The sequence below is a fragment of the Lineus longissimus genome, chromosome 1 (genome assembly GCF_910592395.1).
Source record: "Lineus longissimus chromosome 1, tnLinLong1.2, whole genome shotgun sequence".
Taxonomy (NCBI): Eukaryota; Metazoa; Nemertea; class Pilidiophora; order Heteronemertea; family Lineidae; genus Lineus; species Lineus longissimus.
The window spans coordinates 21451365-21470354 of record NC_088308.1 but is presented as its reverse complement, the minus strand read 5'-3'; the positions used below and the strand labels follow the sequence as shown (position 1 = coordinate 21470354).

At 40.0% G+C, this 18990-nt stretch overlaps 1 protein-coding gene across 4 annotated transcripts in view; it reads right to left on the bottom strand.

The window, feature by feature from the left end:
- LOC135491879 (RYamide receptor-like) overlaps positions 1–18990 on the bottom strand; it is a 97040-nt gene that overhangs the window by 24457 nt on the left and 53593 nt on the right. For all 4 annotated transcript variants that reach the window (XM_064777901.1, XM_064777899.1, XM_064777902.1 and 1 more), the window contains exon 2: positions 492–1598. In XM_064777901.1, coding sequence (XP_064633971.1) covers positions 492–1361 — 870 coding nt within the window. In that variant the 5' untranslated portion in view covers positions 1362–1598. The remainder of the gene's footprint in view (positions 1–491; positions 1599–18990) is intronic.

The window sequence follows — 18990 nt, the reverse complement described above, 5'->3', positions numbered from 1 at the left end:
TGTCGCTAAAGTGTCATTTGCATCCTCCCTTTCCACTGCATACTCAGCAGGATCCCAAGCCAAGAACGTCCTGTCGGGAATCACCTCCAGGGATCCAAAGGGCAACTTAGACGCCAAATATCCTGAAGCTGTGCCATCATTCATCATTCACCTAGCAGACCACTGATTAAATCAAATTGCTGTCTATATTTACACACGACTAATTAAATCACCATTTTCTAATGTTCAACTTAACGTGTCAGGTCTTACTGATAACCAATACATTTTATTAGATCCATTTACACATTTTTTGATCAATTGGTAACACAAATAAAAAAAACTTTAGGACTCGGCAGCGGATAACTTATATTAAGTCCGAACACTGGCTCACAGCTCACTCATGACTATTAATTAGAAGCAGTTGTTTGGCCAGCTAGTAATATATCAAGTGAAAAAATCTAACCTCGAAAAGCGTTGCCTAGGTTCATATTAAGCAGCGGCAATCTACTCACCTTCCGTTTTGATCGTAACTGCTGCGTATCACGTGCCTCGTCAGCGTTCCCCGGCGCTGTCCTTTGCCATAATTTCTTCCCAACGAATGAATAGGTGAATGTAAGGATTGACAGAGGAATGATATATGTAATCACCAAAATGAATATTGTGTAGCCCCGAGTCCACGTTTCGTTTGGCCAGTTTTCACTACAGTCAAGCGCCGCTGAATAATGAGTTTGGGGAACGGCCCGCCCGACATACAGTTGCACCGAAGACAAAGCTAACGATATAAGCCAGATCACAGATATCACAATTTTGTAACGGGATTTTGTCAATCGGGATCGTAAAGGAAACATCACAACCCAGAAGCGATCCATTCCGATCGCCATGTTGGTACACACGCTAGCAGTGACGGAGGTCAGTTGCATAAACAAGACAATAGGACACATCGGGGCTGTGAATATCCATCTTTGGAGCATTATACTTGTGAAGGAAAACGGCATACAAAATAACCCCTGTATTAAATCCGAGACGGCAAGACTTATTAGGAATCCGCGCAGGTCTGTCCGACTGCGCTTACCACACGAAAAAACAATAATCACAAGCATATTTCCAACGAAAGATAACACTATTGCAATCGTATAAACAACTATCACTGTTACTTGAGAAGCACTAGATATTCCACCAGGATCCAAATCCCCACCTGGGGTTGAATTTGAGGTTCGTAATAAAGTCACATTATAAAACCCCTCAGTGGAATTCTGATTGTTCGAAGGCAACATTGACGGTAGGTCATAGGGAGGCTGTCCACCCTCCCCAGACCCACTCACCGGAGTCGTATCCGGCGTATAAGTCGCCATGAAATCTGAACGAACCGTGGTAGCCAACATCACCACTCACTAACCGAATGGCTTGCCAGTTGGACAAAGTACCGTTTATCGTATCCAATTTGGAAGACCCGATTTCCTCGACTCATTATCCGGTCTCTTAATCTCCTGCCATTGATCCTGGCCCCATGACCATAAATAACGATCCCACTGCGCCCTTTGACCATAGGCGCCCCTTGAGTCTGAATATTGCTAGGGGTCGAAGACGTGGTCGTTCTGTTCCCTTTACACGCAGTCAATCTGAAATGACAAGAAAACTGAACCTTTAAGATATGGATGCCGAGTCATAGATCAGTCAAAGGGTACCAAAAAAGAACAAAAAAACGGAGCAAGCTTTAGTGCGTGCAATTGGAATATTATGTTTAGGGAGGCCTTTATGTAATTTTGTGGGCCTGTCTGTAGTTCATTCTGCGAGTAGGGCTGTGATGTATGCAACTTTCGCAGTCATCTCTTTGAATCGCTCTATATCGCCGGATGTCTGCGATCGGAGTTACTAAAAAGAAATAGTCATAAGTATGAGTGTTTAAAACTCCAGCTTGGTGATTTTCCGTTTCACCCAGTTTCAAGTACTTTCCAATACTGAAGACGGAATATGCCCGTATCATGCTGGCTGACGAGCTACTCGGAGAAAATATGGAATCAGCCTTCGCCAAAGAGAAGTGGTAACGAAGCAGCTAAATCGACACACACATACACATACAGAAATGGCACTGTCGCTCTTGATGGCAAACACGTGCAGGAGAGATGAAGGAGTATTTCCTTCCCATAGCCCCGTCAAGCTTCTGCACTACTGTCAATGTGAAAATATGAGAAACAAACTTGATCAGCAACAAGCTCCAATGCTTCTATTTGGCATTGACCTCGACATAAGGCGCCTGTTTCAAACCCCCGCGGCACTAAGAAAATCAATGCCTCTGTTTGATATAAGATGAACATCTGAAGAAAACAGGATAGGTTACGATTTCGATTTTGATTTATTCTTGCGTAAAATTTCGATAATAGGATGCGAAAAGCAGTAAAATACTATTGAGAGGACTAATATTTTCGGGTGTAAAAAGACATTTCATAATGACGTCCTATTCAACACGGCATTGCTTGCTCTCGATGTTGCCAATAACAGTTTCTTCATTATTCGACAGTTCTGACCACACTATATATACCCATGGGTTACATTACATCCAAGGGGGGGGGGGGGTGAGTGATTTCTACCAACTCCTGCCAACGTTCCTCCAGTAGCAATTAGAGACTTGAACTGGTCGCTGCTTTGCCAATTAGAATACATCGTCCATGCTTGTTTGGCACAGAAAGCATCGTAATGGCTTAATCTGATTGGCTCAACGGCGACTGGAATGGAAGACGATAAGAATTGCTTGGGGAAAGTGGCAAATAACAGAGAGCAATGCAACAAGACAAGTCACGGTTAAGACGATGTCGAATTCAATTTATCTTTTCCCATGACCTTTCCTACGCAGCCTTCGCAAATTCAACAGTGGATTACAAATTAGTACTGACAGGTGTGATTCAGGGCTAATTCGCGAAGCGGCGAATTCTTCTAAACAGAAAAAGAAGCAAGCAAAACTCACACAGCAGTTGTTTTGCTATCGACACGCAAATACGTCTATTAGAACGATAAGGATTACATTCTGAATCCACACCAAGTCGGAACAGGGGACCATTTTATTGGATTGTGTAATTTATGTTAGGGTTTTAGTCGCCAAGCATCCTTGCCACTTACAGTTAAAGGTATTGTTGTCAAGTTAAAATAACTGTGGTTGGAATCTTGACGCGCCTGCATATGTGCATGATCTTTCGTACACACTAGCACAGAATGGTACGCGTTTAGTCATCTTCGATTATACACCACATAAACGTCCAACTTAAGTCGTCAGGTTTTACTGATGACCAATACATTTTATCAAAGTTATCAACATTTTTTACGAACTAGAAACACGAAAAAATTAAATACATTCATAGTGAGCAGCGAAGAAAATTGTACAAGATGAACTATACATCGTTTTACCGCTGGTACATGTAAGACGCACGTATCTAACTTACTGACTGGATCGGCAAGCGTACGCTTGAAGTAATCGTCTCTTTAGATTTTTTTAAATATCCAACCTAACGTGTCGGATCTCACTGGTGACCCACATATATTATCAAAAGACATTTCGAATTTTTCTGACCAATTGGAAACACGAAAAATAAAATACATTCCGAATAAGCAGCGGATAAAAAAATGGATAGTACGAACACCGGTGTGACAGCGGATATAGTCCCCCTGGAGTCATAGTCCGGTAGCATTGTATTTGACCAATTAAGCCGCATGATCTATTGTACCGCTAACCCTAACCAAAACATTTAGCAATGCGGGCTATTGTTACACGGACTATCAGCCCTAGGACTACTATCCCCGCCACACCGGCTCACGGCCTACCTGAATCCATGAACAACGTGTAGTTGTTAGACTAGTAATATATTTTGCTTATATGGATTGGATCGCTAAGCGTACGCTTTAGCAATTCTCGCTTTACACACTCCATTATTATTTTAAATGTTGAACTTAACATGGCAGGTCTTACTGATGACCCATAAAATTTATTAGATCCATCTACAATTTTTTTTATCAATTGATAACACAAATAAAAAATATTTAGGACTCGGCAGCGGAGAACTGATATAAAATCCGAACACTGGCTCACAGCTTACAAATAACTCTGTGAATTGAAGCAGTTGTTCGGCCGGCTAGTCCTTTGTTAGTGCAGAATGCGTACGCTGAACGGTCATCGACCACGGGTCAGAAACACGTGGGAAATAATTCGGTAAATACCTCGATCTAATTAACTGTGATGATGTAAGGGGTAACAAAAACGAAGAATGAATAATGTTAGTTGAATTGAATGCGTACACTTAAATTCGTAACAAGGATAGATTATGGAATCATGAGGTATTATTGCTCGTACACAGTAAAATATTCTTGTTTAAGAGCTGAAAGTGTCTTATGAGGACAATTGGTTGCCCAAATGAGACAAGGTCTTTCCGGGATGTCGCTAAAGTGTCATTTTCATCCTCCCTTTCCACTGCATACTCAGCAGGATCCCAAGCCAAGAACGTCCTGTCGGGAATCACCTCCAGGGATCCAAAGGGCAACTTTGACGCCAAATATCCTAAAGCTGTGCCATCATTCATCATTCACCTAGCAGACCACTGATTAAATCAAATTGCTGTCTATATTTACACTCGACTAATTAAATCACCATTGCATTTCTGGCCTAACTTTTATTTGACTGCCAATTTTACCAAATGACGCCAGTCAGCAATGATAGATGAACATACCAGGCCATGTATTCAATCCATTCTTGATCGGAGTTGACAATATCTTCCATCTGACAGTCAGCGCAACCAGGCGTCGGCATTTTCTTCTTCATGTCATAGATTTTTGTTTTCAAGTGAAAGTTTTGTTTTTAATTGCGTAATGTATTTTTAAGAAGGCGATTTTGTCTCTGAAATAACTTTAAAAAAATCTGTTCTGCAATGGTAAAGAATAACTGAGGCAATGATCATGATACGCGGTGTCGAACGACGTCAAAGATAACATTTGTAAGAAAATGCCTTATAAGAATTTCGATATCTAAAAATGATGTGATTTTAATAACTTCAAGGGTTATAGTATACCACTATTCAGCAAAGGATCAAAATATGAAAGGCTGAACTAAGAAAATTGTTATCGAGAAATAATCTGCTCCCGCTCGGGAACGGGGCGCGCTAATGAGGACAACAGACTTAGTAAGCAGTATCGCCTTTCGGTATATACTTATGAAGTACCATCGGGAATAGCCAATGATCCGTTACCCCGACGACTGCGTCATCACTGACAAAAGTGCACTTGTACGGCTCTTCCATCAGCAACCCAGTGGAGATGACAGTGAGAAGGCTACGGAGCGAAATACTGTCGCTGCGAGTTATCCCCACCAGCAGTAACTCACAGCTAAACATTGGTCCATTTGAGGTTGTCAATGTTTCACGTTTGAACTCAGGGAGGGGAGAGGGGGGAGAGGGGGGTCTTTGATATGGAAGATCCCTTTGTGTATGTAGTCTCAAGATATCATCTCACAGACTTTTTGTAATATTATGATAAAGTACGGCTAATTCTTTTATGCCTACACGATCACGAGTCTTAGGAAAAGATCATGACAAAGCATATGTCATATCATGTTGCCTAAAAGAGTTCCCGTTCTGTTTTCAGGTTACAAGTTTTAAATAAAACCTGTGATGATCATGTATCACACTTTTCTCAATCAAACATTGATAAACATATTTTGTGACTTACTGAGTTTCGTGGCTGAGGAAATGACTATAGGGTTGAGCCGAGACTCCTTTACATAATTCGGTTTACCGTCTTTCATGTCTTTACGGCAGTGATGGAAACACTCCTTGAAAAAAAACCAGTCCCAGCAGCCTCCCTCACAGGGTCCCCAGTTATCCTAAACTTTTAGTAGAGGCTCACCTCTTCTACTTTTCTAAGGGTAAACAGTTCACCAACAAAGTTCAGTTGGGGATCTTTTTTTTGAAGGCAGTTCTGAAGTTGTTGCATTTTTGCTGCAGACTAATAGTCAGACCATGAAATCCTTGCTGCCAACTACGCGCATCAGCACCTTCTTAACGTCCGAGGATGACGGTTCACCATTAATTCCATCACATAGTGCTGGACATTTTTTTAGCAAGTCCCCTCCAACCAATCTACAATGATAATAGCATTATCTCCTTCTCTGATCTTTTGTCAGAAACTAAAGATGCTTAATGGAATCATTTTGGTATCTCATGCCAGAGAGAAAATTACGTTACAGGTAGAGACGTATAGTATAGGTACCCAGGATTATCTATCAGAATAATGGACGTAAATAGAGATTTAGCCAGTGGCGAAATTAGGATATCAATTTTTTTCTCCGCGGGTCTGCCAGGTTAAGCCATCTGCGGAAAAGTGAAAGTGTGATATTGCAGGAGCGAGAAATGCCCTTTGGAGAAAATGGTTTGGCGTCGTTCTTATTGGATTTTGATAGCAAGGCAAGCGAAGGCGGAAATTTTTTCATGTCGTCATGATGGCATGGGCGATTGGCAAAGTTATTGTCCCAATTTTAACGAGGTGTAGTGTAGATTGATGAATCAAGGATCGTGAACACGCAATGCAGGTTCTTTATCTTAGAAGCGTGGCGGTGCATTTGCGAGTCTCCGCCGAGTGTTGAAATATCACGCATATGAGCCCTTGGGGGTGCAGTTGAAGACGTTCATTTTAAGGTGATTGAAATAACATCGGACAATTCAAGTTCTTCGATGGAACATTCTAACTGTGAAACGTACTTTTTAAACTTCTCGTTTTCCCGTCCATTGCGAGTTGTAGAAGCAACGTACAAGAGACGGTTAGATCTTACCTTTGAGAGGGAATGACATGTGTTTCAATGAAAACATGATATGCATTATGAATGGGGCTAATTTCAGCAGTCGACCGCAGAACCATCATCGATGCGCGATCTGTTTTCAATTATCTATTTTAAAAGACCTCGAAATAAATCGAACGTAACCCTGGCTTTGCTCGATTTTACCAATCATTACATGGGCTTAGTTAGTTACATGTTCCTGCATGTAAGACATTCCAGCTTTTCCTATCCGATACAAACCTACAAGGATAGGATAGGATACGAGATTTTGCAAGTGAAATTGGCCAGTATCTTACTTTTGCGGCCATCCCTAAGAACTATACATCGAAGAGGTATCACGACTAAATGTACACGAACCGTCGTTATAAAAAAAAATATTGGGGAAATATTATAAATAGTCACACTTTAATCGCTAGCTTGTATCGATTTTCAAAGGGGCCGCTTCTTTTCAACCATCATGTAGTTTTCCAGCATAAGCAGTATTTAAAGAAGTTGCATTGGATCATTAATTGTGACCGTGTTCTCCATCTGATCTCCTGCTGATCGCCTTTCATCTGCGCATGAACAAGGCATAGAGGAAATAAGACTGAACACAGAGCACTGTCGTCTTTACCAGATGGGTTACTGCTTAATATCCTTCGCTGGGCGGGGTGTTGGATGTTTGGGCAAGATCAAAAGCTACATACCAGGTTGAAGACAAATCACAAACTGGCAGACTCTATTCTAAGGAGCAGTTTCAATTGTCCAATAGTATGCATGCGCTATTTTCGGACGCGCGATATGCGGCGTAAAACCCTTACAGCAAGATCGGCATTCGCGGGATACCTGTACTCAGGAGCCAGGAAGGTCAAATAAAGTTACACGAAGTCGCGGATAGGTGTCTATGCTTTATTACAGAACACTGACACTATTCACGCTTAAAGTAGGATCTTTCATTTATGGCCGATTCAAACACGACCCAAACCCCTAGCTAAAAGTGCACATGAAAGATACGCCAAATACGTTGTTAAAGTAACTAATTATGGTCGTATAAACCGGGTTATGAAGATGCACGCAGATTATTACCATGGAGGGCACGTCGATTAGCAAGGTGAAAGGAGAAGTTTAGAGAAAAATACATTGTCGGAAATCATAACATTCACATATGGTCTATACTCAAGTTTACGACACGGACGCTACGAAATCTCAATGTATAAACGTCTGTCGTGCAATGTGATGTTGACCGGTACGGGGCATATTACTGTCATGGCCCGGTCAACGAGAGGCGAACGGAGATGCCAAATAATCAGACAATTCTTAGTAATTTAATCAATGTCCGAGAATTGATCAGCCAATGCTTAATTTAGATTATTATGTTACCTCGCTCTCTGTCGGATGTTATTGAGAGACCCAGTATAACTAGTATACGATGATCACTGCCTCAGGCCATGCAAAAGAATTGGTTAGCAGCTTTTAACTAATCTCATTTATGCATTTACAAAGAACTGAAGAGATTTCTTCCAAAACAGCAATCTGGATATCTGTCACTGGTGATATTCTATGAATGTCGTTGTACATGTATGTATTTTCTGATCAAATTGTGAATCAAATATGTGCGGCGGACATTATTATCCCCATATAGCACGTTTTAAAGGACAACAAAGCCCTCGCTCTGCTTCTCTGACACATCTGGTAAAATGATGGTAACCAACTTATTTTATTTCATGGCCGCCCTTATACGAAACGTTGACGGTTTTCCAATAACGTTATTATCATTATTTAATCAGGTCACGACCGTTGGAAATTGAATCATCAGTGATGCTTTCTCTAAACATGAACGTGCTCGGTAAAGGTTGACATCTCAATGATGGCATGCCACTAGGTTTTGCCTAAACTGGTGGGTTTAGGCTAAATTGGCATGTTTATTACTCCATTCCCGATTTTAGTTGGAGTTCGATAGAATCTCAATCAAGCTTCAACTTATAGGTAAGTCTTATTATAATTTTGAATACCTATGCAGGTCGAAGGAATGAAGCTGTAGCTGCAACGAGTTCTGTCTCATTGGCCATTCAGCATTCGGTTGCGTAATTCTGCACAAACTGTATATTCTCGTGCCAAATAGTGAGAACACACACGTCCAACGACACGTCCAGTGTTATTTTTTATTGGCTCATTAGTTAAGTGCACCAGCTCAACAAACCCATACGGGTTAGAATCATTTTATCACAATTATTGCAAGAAGATGCTTTTAAGATGCTTAAATATAGCATAATAACAAACCACAAAAAAAGACTACGGTCCAGTATTTTGGTAGCCAATTAGTAGCAGAGACTAACAGAAACTCTTCCAAACAAGAGTGTGATTGATTTGTTAATGGTTGCATATTTCAACGTCTCAATCAGTAACTATCACAATAAACCTCTTGTAAAATCAGTTGGATAGAAATTAATGACCATTGCTCAGCTGCGTCGCGAACCCACTCCATTTCTTCATTATCCCTCTAATAAGTTGACAGTAAACTGATTGATTAGTTTATCTTACCTTCAGTTAGTTATTCATCATGTTCCCTTTACAGTCACTCGTTAGCAATCATTTACCACTCAAGATATGGCTACCAAGGATACATTGGAATTCGTTGTGCACAAGTAGACTGTTTATGTGCAACATGAGAATTTCTGGGAAAAGCATCAATGATCAATGCAATGCATTATTAAGTATGGGTTATTTATACTTGATATCATTATTGGGTGATCTCGCGGTTACAAACGAATGGGCATGTCTAAACTGACGATGTGATCTTCCTATGATACATAAAAAGCTGTCAATATTCTGTGGTTGCTCTAAGATAGTATTATTAGGTATAACACGGATCATTGGGAGCCAACTTGATTTTGTTTTACTCATATGGACACAAGATATGAAGGAGCTGATAGTAACAGCTTCCTCGTTTGTTTGTGGAGTCTCTTTTCGAGTTGAAATCCTTCAACTCGTCGGGCCAAATGTAAACGAGCTAAAACCTTCTCAATCAGTGTTGTTATCTCGTACGGCAATTCATCGGGCTTAATACGGCTTATACGGCATGCCTAGCTACTAATGGATCTAGCTTTTAACTGGACCCTCTTTCTTTCATTGTGTTATCTGCCAATTCAACGAGGTCTTGTTCTTCCGTGTTGTTATCTGTCAACTCAAAGGCCCAAATGTAACTTACCTACTTTACATAATTCTTTCGTGTTACTATCTCTGAATTCAATGGACGTAATGCAAATGGGCTACACTTGGCTTTGTTCTTAATCGATAAAACTGACCACCTTTTCCGCATTTCTCTGTCAACACATTGGAACCCACTAAAATGCAACTCAGCTATTACTTAACTTTTTTCCTTCGCCTTGTTTATTGTTGTCTCTCAGGTCATTTGGGCTTTACATGTCAGGAATGTTGTCCTTCTTTCTTCGTTTGTTTTTCTTCAAACAAATGTCTCCGCGGCTGTGTATGCTTTGATTACCCCTTATTGGACAACTGAGCCACCGGAGATGGTGATTGATCTGAATCAGTGGTGGACTAGTAGCGTGTTGAGTGATAGGCGTGCGGGCATTAAAAAACCAATAAGCCATGACTAAATCTAACGATTGTCAATACAGACGATATCTTGATAGGAACATATCGTTAGGAAATGGATATTAATTTACCCATGGGAAGGCAGCTTAGAATGTGCTAAATAAAACGCATCCCGAAACTGTCTGAACTGTGTATGTCACCACATTAGCCTTAGCCAATGAAAACGTCTCAATCATTAAGCAAAGTTAAAAAACGCCTACGCCCCGGCTGTACACACCAAGGATGTGTGGAAGCCTTATATGTCATCATCGAATGTTTGATGTTTTGCTGAATGACCCAAAACTGAATTCATACAAATATTGGCAGGTTATAGCTAATAACGATCGAGAGCTATCTCTTCGAGACATCATATATCCCTATATCCCTTACAGATTCATTACTCTGTTATAAATGATACCAAAGTGACATGCCTCAGCGCGGTCATGTGGCAGAGGCGGCCAACATGGCCAAGCAGCCAGCACCAGGCCGACCTAGCACCAAAATAACTACGCTCCAGTGCTTTCCTGAGTACCAGGATCTGAAACGCCTATTTGATACTTCATTGAAAGTTATTGAAATAGCCGGAGAAGCCAATAGTTTGTAACGATTAGCTGTTACCCACAAGCAAACATGTTTTGTTGCGGGGAAGAGTGTTGTTGCCCAGTGGGCAAAAGGTGAGCTTACAGCTTTTGTATCTACTTCAATAATTCTCAGACAGAATATGCCCAAAGTCATTCATACCATATCAATATGACGCCATTCTTTCAGACAACCTTGGTGCCTTATCAGTGAAATAATAATTTACGCAGTCTTCAGATACCCTTTAAATACGTCATCTCGAACTAGACTAACTCAGGAAACAACGGCGTATGTTTTTCGAAGTAAAATATGCTTCCAATAAAAAACTACATCTTCGCCTGTGGTTTTGCAACTTTCGCCAAGACAAAAAGCTTCGTTTGATCCAGGGGATTAACACATTGCCGTTTTTAAGGAACGATATCATAACTGATCGACCTCCCTTTTTCGGTGCATGGAGCGAGTAAAAAAAACCCTTCTGAAACCACGTGTGTAAAGCATGAAATAAAGCAGTGCTGATAATGGTAAGGTCAACCAATTCGACAGAGACTTTAGTTAAAGCCAAAAACTAGTCAAGAGCCGGAATCCTGGAATTTAGATTTACGACATATTTTAGCCCTACTTACCGCTTATTGCTTACACTGTAAGCTCGACAAAGCCGGCAAGATATCGTATTTCAATAACTCAGGCCTTGCGTTGTATCAAACCCTACCAATCGTACTCCCAGCAACAACATAGCGATACTCAAACATATCCCGCAGCTTATATACGATCATACCAACTCTAGCTCTTCCTGTGACATCTGCCGTGTCAAATACGATTTAGTGCCCTTTCAAGGAATATCTGACGTTGCTCACACTTTCCAAATACTGTTGTCATCATCGCCAGTAAACCCAATCTATGGATGATCTTACTGGCCCGATACCGGCGCCCCAGTCGTTTTCTTATATCATGGCCACATATAACCACATAAATCAACCTAAAGAGCATGTAACCAAGTCACGACTAAGTTAACTATCCACATTTTGCTTGATATAAATCATACGCCTGATTCATTCAGAAATCTCAGCTATATTTTTCTCGTGCTGGGGCAAATTATATCATGAAATATATTCGAAGAATCGGAAACTGAAACGTGGATGGCGTCAGAAGACTGAGGCTATTAAATCGTATTTTTATTAAGGCGTATATTGTGGTTGAATGGTTCGCTTAACAAAACAGGGTCACTTGATTTAAACGACAGATTATTAATTACCGGTCGGGAAGTATCGTCAATTCCTCACCAGCAGGTCTGGCGCGAGGTTATGGAGTCGCCACGCATGACCTCTGACATTTTACACACTCCATACTACTTAAGTTACTGGTTTAATTGGAGGGCGATATCAACTTGATTCATCCACAAGCCACATATTGATAAGCTTCAAATTGGCAGAAAATATGCATATGGCGACTTCCTATCTTCAACTTAGCTTGTTTTTAAAGCTAAATATGGCATGTATTTAAAGTCAGGTGTTCTGTCAACAATATTTTGAAAGTATGTGTAACGTCAATTTTGCGGAAGAGTCTTTGATACGCTCCAAATGCCAACAGAGATTGGCCACATCAATACTCTTAAACCATGTTAACGTCAATTACATCGGAATGTGTTCTGAAAACGGAACATGATATATCAAGTAAACGCGTTTGAAAATGGGCCTGAGTCTAATGGACAATGAGTTCAAACGAGTTAATACAAGTCATGTTCAGACATCGAGACCGGATCTAATATTGAACATATCTATGAATAAAACAATATATTGCAAACAGTTAATTATCACAAAATGCCACGAATGCTTCTTCAGTCTTCACCGAAAGGATAAAGCGGAATATAACAGCTAAAAACTTAATAAGCAAGCTTAATAAGAAGATCAGTGGAAATGCCATCCTTATTTTATTCATATGATAAGTCTATGACGGTGTTACTTAGAGATAAAGAAACCTGCTTCATATCATATGAAAGTGATATCAAGTATAGATTCTTTAATCCATAGTTGGTGATATTAATATATAAATGCCAATGTGATAAAGCACATTATGTGACAAGCAATAATTTTACTGAATATGATGCGATGATTTATCTGGTGATTATCATGATAATATACCTTACACGATTATAAGATTGTCGTGAGTGTGTCCTAACTATGAATCAGAGAAGGGGAGGGTGAGGGGTGATAAACCGAATGACCCACGTTGATGACTTTGCGACTAAAGCGGACGGGTTAAATATCTGCAGGAACTAACTAACAATGACTCTGTATCATTTATGTAAAAATCGTATCTTTCTGACTGATGAACTCAGCTTGACACCTTCTTGCATCCTAACCCAGTTCGATGTTGTAAAACGAACCATAACGGAAATTATTCATTAACTTCACATGAAAACAAAAAGGATACTAGTATGTGCAATGAATTTTCGTTCAAAACATCTCATGCCGATGAACTAGAGCTTACTGCGGAGAACGGTTTGAAATAGAGACCACGGTGGTAGGTTGAAATATGAAGTATCCTTCGGAGTCTTAGGTAACGTATCTCGGGATATCACACAGTTTGCCTCGGGGTTAAGAGGAAGGATCATCATCTCGAAACAAAGGCATCGCCAAGAAACAAAAGTACAAAAACAATTTTAACGCTGCATATAGGGGTAGGATTTCCCTTTGCACATTGTCTTTCAGGACAGATTCCTTTTCTGCATACCCGGAATATCCAGTTTAATGGTGATATTACGTCTTTCCTCAGTTCTGATCAACTCGCCTCAGTTCACATTTCGAGCACACAAAGACTAAATGCAACAACAGAAACTAATAATTGCAGCGAATTTAATGCATCGGTAAATGCCTCTCAGCTTTATTTCAATAATAATAGACTACACGGTGCAGTGATGTATCCAAGCCTCTTTTCAGCAGACTTCTATGGTTAAACTTCTATTTGCATTATATCATCCGAAAAAGCTCCTGCTTAATCTCACCTCCACAAGGAGACTTTGTCGCATTTGCGTTTGCTATTTCTAAGACTGTCCTAGATTCATCATATACTGTATAACATTGATGGCAGTCTGTGTCCGAGCGTCGCAGATTGGGCAATTACCCATACAGCTACTTGATCGATCACTTCTAGTCTTATAGATAGCCTAATTCAATTGAGTTGCGTCCAATCAGATTAAACCTGGCTCTTGACTAACTATTGGTCAACGTCAGAAACTCGACACATTCTTTGGAAGAAATATGACGCATCTGACCTTCATTTAATAGTAACACTCTCATCGCCATGATTCTCAAGAAGCAGCACCATTCATTTGTCAGAATTGTCTCTGTGGCATAAAGACGGCTAGGGTGCAATGAATAGCTTAGGATGGTTTCAGAAAACATAAGGAATTCTATGTTGCCTTGTCCATAGTTTCTTCCTTTGTTAAGATTCAGAATACTGTGTCGGAAAACTCTTTGCAAAGATGAATTTACCAATTCATTTGTAGCTTATCTGTCAGACTAATTTCCTTGCCTTGACTTTTATAACAAGTAGTAGCGTTTGGGCATAAGCCAACGTTACCGCAAACGCCGATTGAGTAAGCTGGCCCAGATTCATATGTATATATGCCACAGATTTTAAACCCTTCTTAAAATACACAAAAATCAACTCAGCTGATCATCTCTTCTTTCAATCGAGAAATCTATTTGCAGTATATGCAGCATGGTGATAAAACAGCAACTTTACAATAATTGAAATGTACGGTGATGACAAATAGACCTCGGGGAAGGAGAAATGGATATTGGCCCGCGCTATCGCTTGATAGGAATCGGATGCAACCCGTGTTAATTCGGTTGACTGATCAAAGGACCGACTTAACCATCATTCCTATAATAACCCGCTATGATAATAAAGATTGCCTTAGTTTTTTAAAAGTTTTTTTTAGTTATACAAACTGGGATGATTCCTTAAATGCCGCCAATGTTTCAAGACACAGGCCACACCTCTCTACGAAAGTGCATGATTCTAAACAATGCTTTCAACAAAAAGACGTGTTCCTACACCACAATATGACTTAGAAGTATAAGAAAGAAACTATCCATGCCATGGCCTTTTAGTCAAAGGTGATACATAATGTACGTTCTCATCATCTCAACGAGTTTGTAAACGTGACTCTACTTAGTTCGGAGATCGAGAAGATGAACTTAGATGAATTCCTCACTGTCACTTCTACTATACAGAAAAGAAAGTAGAATGCCAAGAAAAGGGGACTTAAAATGTATGTTGTTTCAACTATCGCATGGGGAACAATATTAGACGAACCACGCATTTAAATATTGGGGTTTCATCATTTCTATCGCGCTTCCATTTTTAAGTCATAGCAACTTGTATGCCATAGTCCTTCCAAAACACTACCTCCACGTAAATCATGGCTACAAACATGAAATGCAGCTCCAATTTCCGGACACTGATAATCGATTTGTTCAATGACCTTCCAGCGTCGTATTTCGAGACCACCATGCATTACTTTATCACGCATATCATACAATTACATCATCATTGAAAAGTGGTTTATATTTATTGCTTTCTTGTAACTAAAAGCAATGGGCCGGGTTGCAATACCGATTTCCGGATGTACATGATTCAAGTTGTTTTACAGATGCAGATAGAGTGATATGAATGTTAAGAAACCACTCAGCTCTACACATAGCACAAACAATTCATGCATTTAATGTGTCCTTGTGTACTGGCCAGCTTGTAATGAAGTCAAAGCCACTGCAATGAACATGCAGCCATTCGTGGCACTGTCGCGCAAGAACACCGAGTCTCAGGAATGGGACATAAAAATACAATAGCATTCGGTTCAGCAAGTGTGTTTTATGTTTTATGATGCGTCCTATGGATGAAAGAGAAGAATATTGTTCTCTGTCCAAGGCCACGCGATGGCTCACAACTGCAGCTGTTGAGAGATTACCATTTGGGCCTGTAGGCATAACGTGAGGAGAACGAAGATGCAAATCACTACGATGTGTGAAAACAGCGCACAGCTAGTGTATTGTTCCATCGATAACATCTTACCAACCATATACAGGGCAAGTAGATTTATAAACGTGTGCAGCATACTATAAACGAGGCAATGCATTACAGAACTAGATTATTCACAGCTGGTCTCAATTGATATCATCGAATGACTCCAGCTATCTTTGTAAATGCATTCCTGAAGAAGACATTTGTCCTAGTGAAACGTTGACAGTACTTTAATAAACTTGTCTATAGCCAAGTAGGAGTTGTATTCTTCTCGATATACTTTATATATACTTTATATACATATATAATATACACCAGAATACTAAAAAAACATTCTGATATTTCACTTTCAGTGTTTCTTGGGCGGCGAGATAGCGCGGACTTTTAGCTGTGTTCTAACTTGAAACCTTACGCCATTATGTGGTCCTGATGTTTATCAGGATTCGGAATCCATGACAGGTTTTGGGTAATAAAGGTTCGGAGATCTATGCCACCGGGTGCTTCACCCGCATGGACTACATCTTTCTTGCCAACCCCCCCCCCCCCTCCCAATTAAATTGTCAAATGTAACACCCCGTCTTGGAGCAAAATCCTCACCATTTCCCATCAGGTATATTTTAAATGGAACATCCTGTCGTGTTTTATTGGAGAAAAATCTCCTCCACCTTTCCCTAACAACTTCAGCTGCTTATAATACCCATCGATTATCAATAACGCATGAGAGCCATACACAAGCAGATTGTATGCTTAATCTAAGCACTTTCCTCCCATCCATCCACTTTCGCTAAATATGCAAAGGCAATTCGCCTTACCGAAAGTGACATAGGCCAATACTTGAGAAATAAGCATATTACACTCTCTTGGCGCGGAATTGCCGCTGCTACTCAGCTGTTTGTTCGGTATTGAGGATTGAACAAAACATCTCAAATGCTCCACACTTAACTATATTTTCAAGTATCATTTATGGCAAATACTCTTAAAAGATAAATAAATAAACCTTTTGAGGCTTTTTTCGTAGTTTTATAACGACGGTTGATATATCGCTTCTGCTCCAGTTCGTCGCATTTTTCGCCCTCAATTCTCAAAGGGTACTTATTGCTATCGGTAAGTAGAAGATATTGTCTGGTAATCATGGTGTTAAGTATAAGAAAAAAAGAAAGTGTTCCGGTCATGGAAAAAGCCGCTGTCACTTAAGGTGTAAAATTATACCTGGTATTACATTTGTTAATATATTCCGCGAGTTATCCGCGAATTATTCCTATGCAGCATTTCGGTCTCATATCCGTCCAGTGTATCAAAGGAAGGGGGGGGGGGGCAAGGCAAAGAACATGATTGGTATTGTATCCAATTCATTGACGTGATACTGATAGGCAAATATTTTCATTATTTATACTCGACGCCCTTAGACGGAGACATAGGAAACGGCGATAATCACAAATCATTCGTCTGATGGAATTCGCAATAAAGATACGTCTGACCATGCTCTACAAATGTCAGGACCAGCTTTGATATCCTTGAGACATTCTTGTACTTATTCATACAGCCTAAGAGATATGCTCCACTTGGTGCTCATACCCCGAGATAAAAGTGTCACTTGGATAAACCAGTTACTTGGCGAAAACAATATTCCACATAGCTTCTTTCTGTCTCATTCGTACTTAGCTCAGCGAACCGTGTACTACTTTGATTTGCGTTTTTCCAATTCTTTGGGTTCTGATGGATGTGAAATGATCCATGGGAAGAAAAGGGAAATTGAATATGTTTGATTTCCTGCGAAAAAGTGCTGTGCTATGGCATTACGTCGGTCAAAGAAGTATAGCCATTGACCTTCTCAAGTTTTAGCTATCAGAGCACGAACTAATTCGTGCAAGAACGCCAAATGGGGTAATTTTCTTTGGTCGAATAGCCTGTTTTGTTTTGGAGTTCTATAGCCAGCTATTACAGGTTTCTTGATTGGTAACTGGACACGTCCCAAGACCATCAAGGACTAAACCATTTCCAGTCGGAACAGGCAGTGCATTGTGGAATTCAGGTCATGAAGATGAGTAACGAGACTTTTAAGTTGCGTAACAAACGCAAACATTCAGCACAAAAGCAGAACCAAGCCATAAAGGAAATGAGGATGACGAATCTCGATTTCTTTCTCTCCAAGTACTAGATATCTACAAAAAGCAGTCAAGTGATATTTCAAAATGACTTGTTAACTGTAAATATTCTCGCATTCTCAACATCAACATGAAGTGCATGGCAAATAAAACAATAGGGTAATCTCTCTCAGAAGAGTCTATGTACCTTTCCATTGGACAGAATTTTCCTTTACCAAATTTACAGCTGAATATTCTGCTACCCTTTTTTTGAGAATCGACGACTAAATCAAGTCCATTGCTACATGTACGCGGATTTGTTTAACAATTCCTCCGTCGGAGCTTAACAAATAGTTATTGGTACCAAGTTTTAGCGGGGATGCGAAGGCATGGTGGAGATGATACGCATGTGACACCTGGATGCTCCGGGCTAAACATGTGAATAAGTATTCCACGGAATTCGTAGACCCAACATCATGTTCTTAGCAGATATGATAATATTTATCTCACCTGCCAGACACCTCCTTACCAACCATGATGTTGTTTACATTACCGCGTAGATTGTCCTATACTTGTTACGTTTTCTGTCGAAACCCACATGAAGAATATAGCATTTGCGGTAAAACGGTATAAACCTTGATAACGCACATTGCAAAAACATTCTCTATACACTTCTATCTAATAGGTTCTTTATCAAGACTTTTAACAATAATCTTATCAGAATTTCCCCAAATTGCCCTTTCCACTTATTTCGTATTTAACTGACTACATTTTTTGTTACATTTACTTGAAAAAAATACATGTATGTGTCTTCCTCGCTTGTTCACAATAAGCAGCGACAAGCCGAATCTTTCTATCGACTTATCTTGAGCACAAAGGAAAAGCGACTGAAAAGATTCTTAAACCACATTGAATTCAACCTTTATCAAGAGTGTGCAA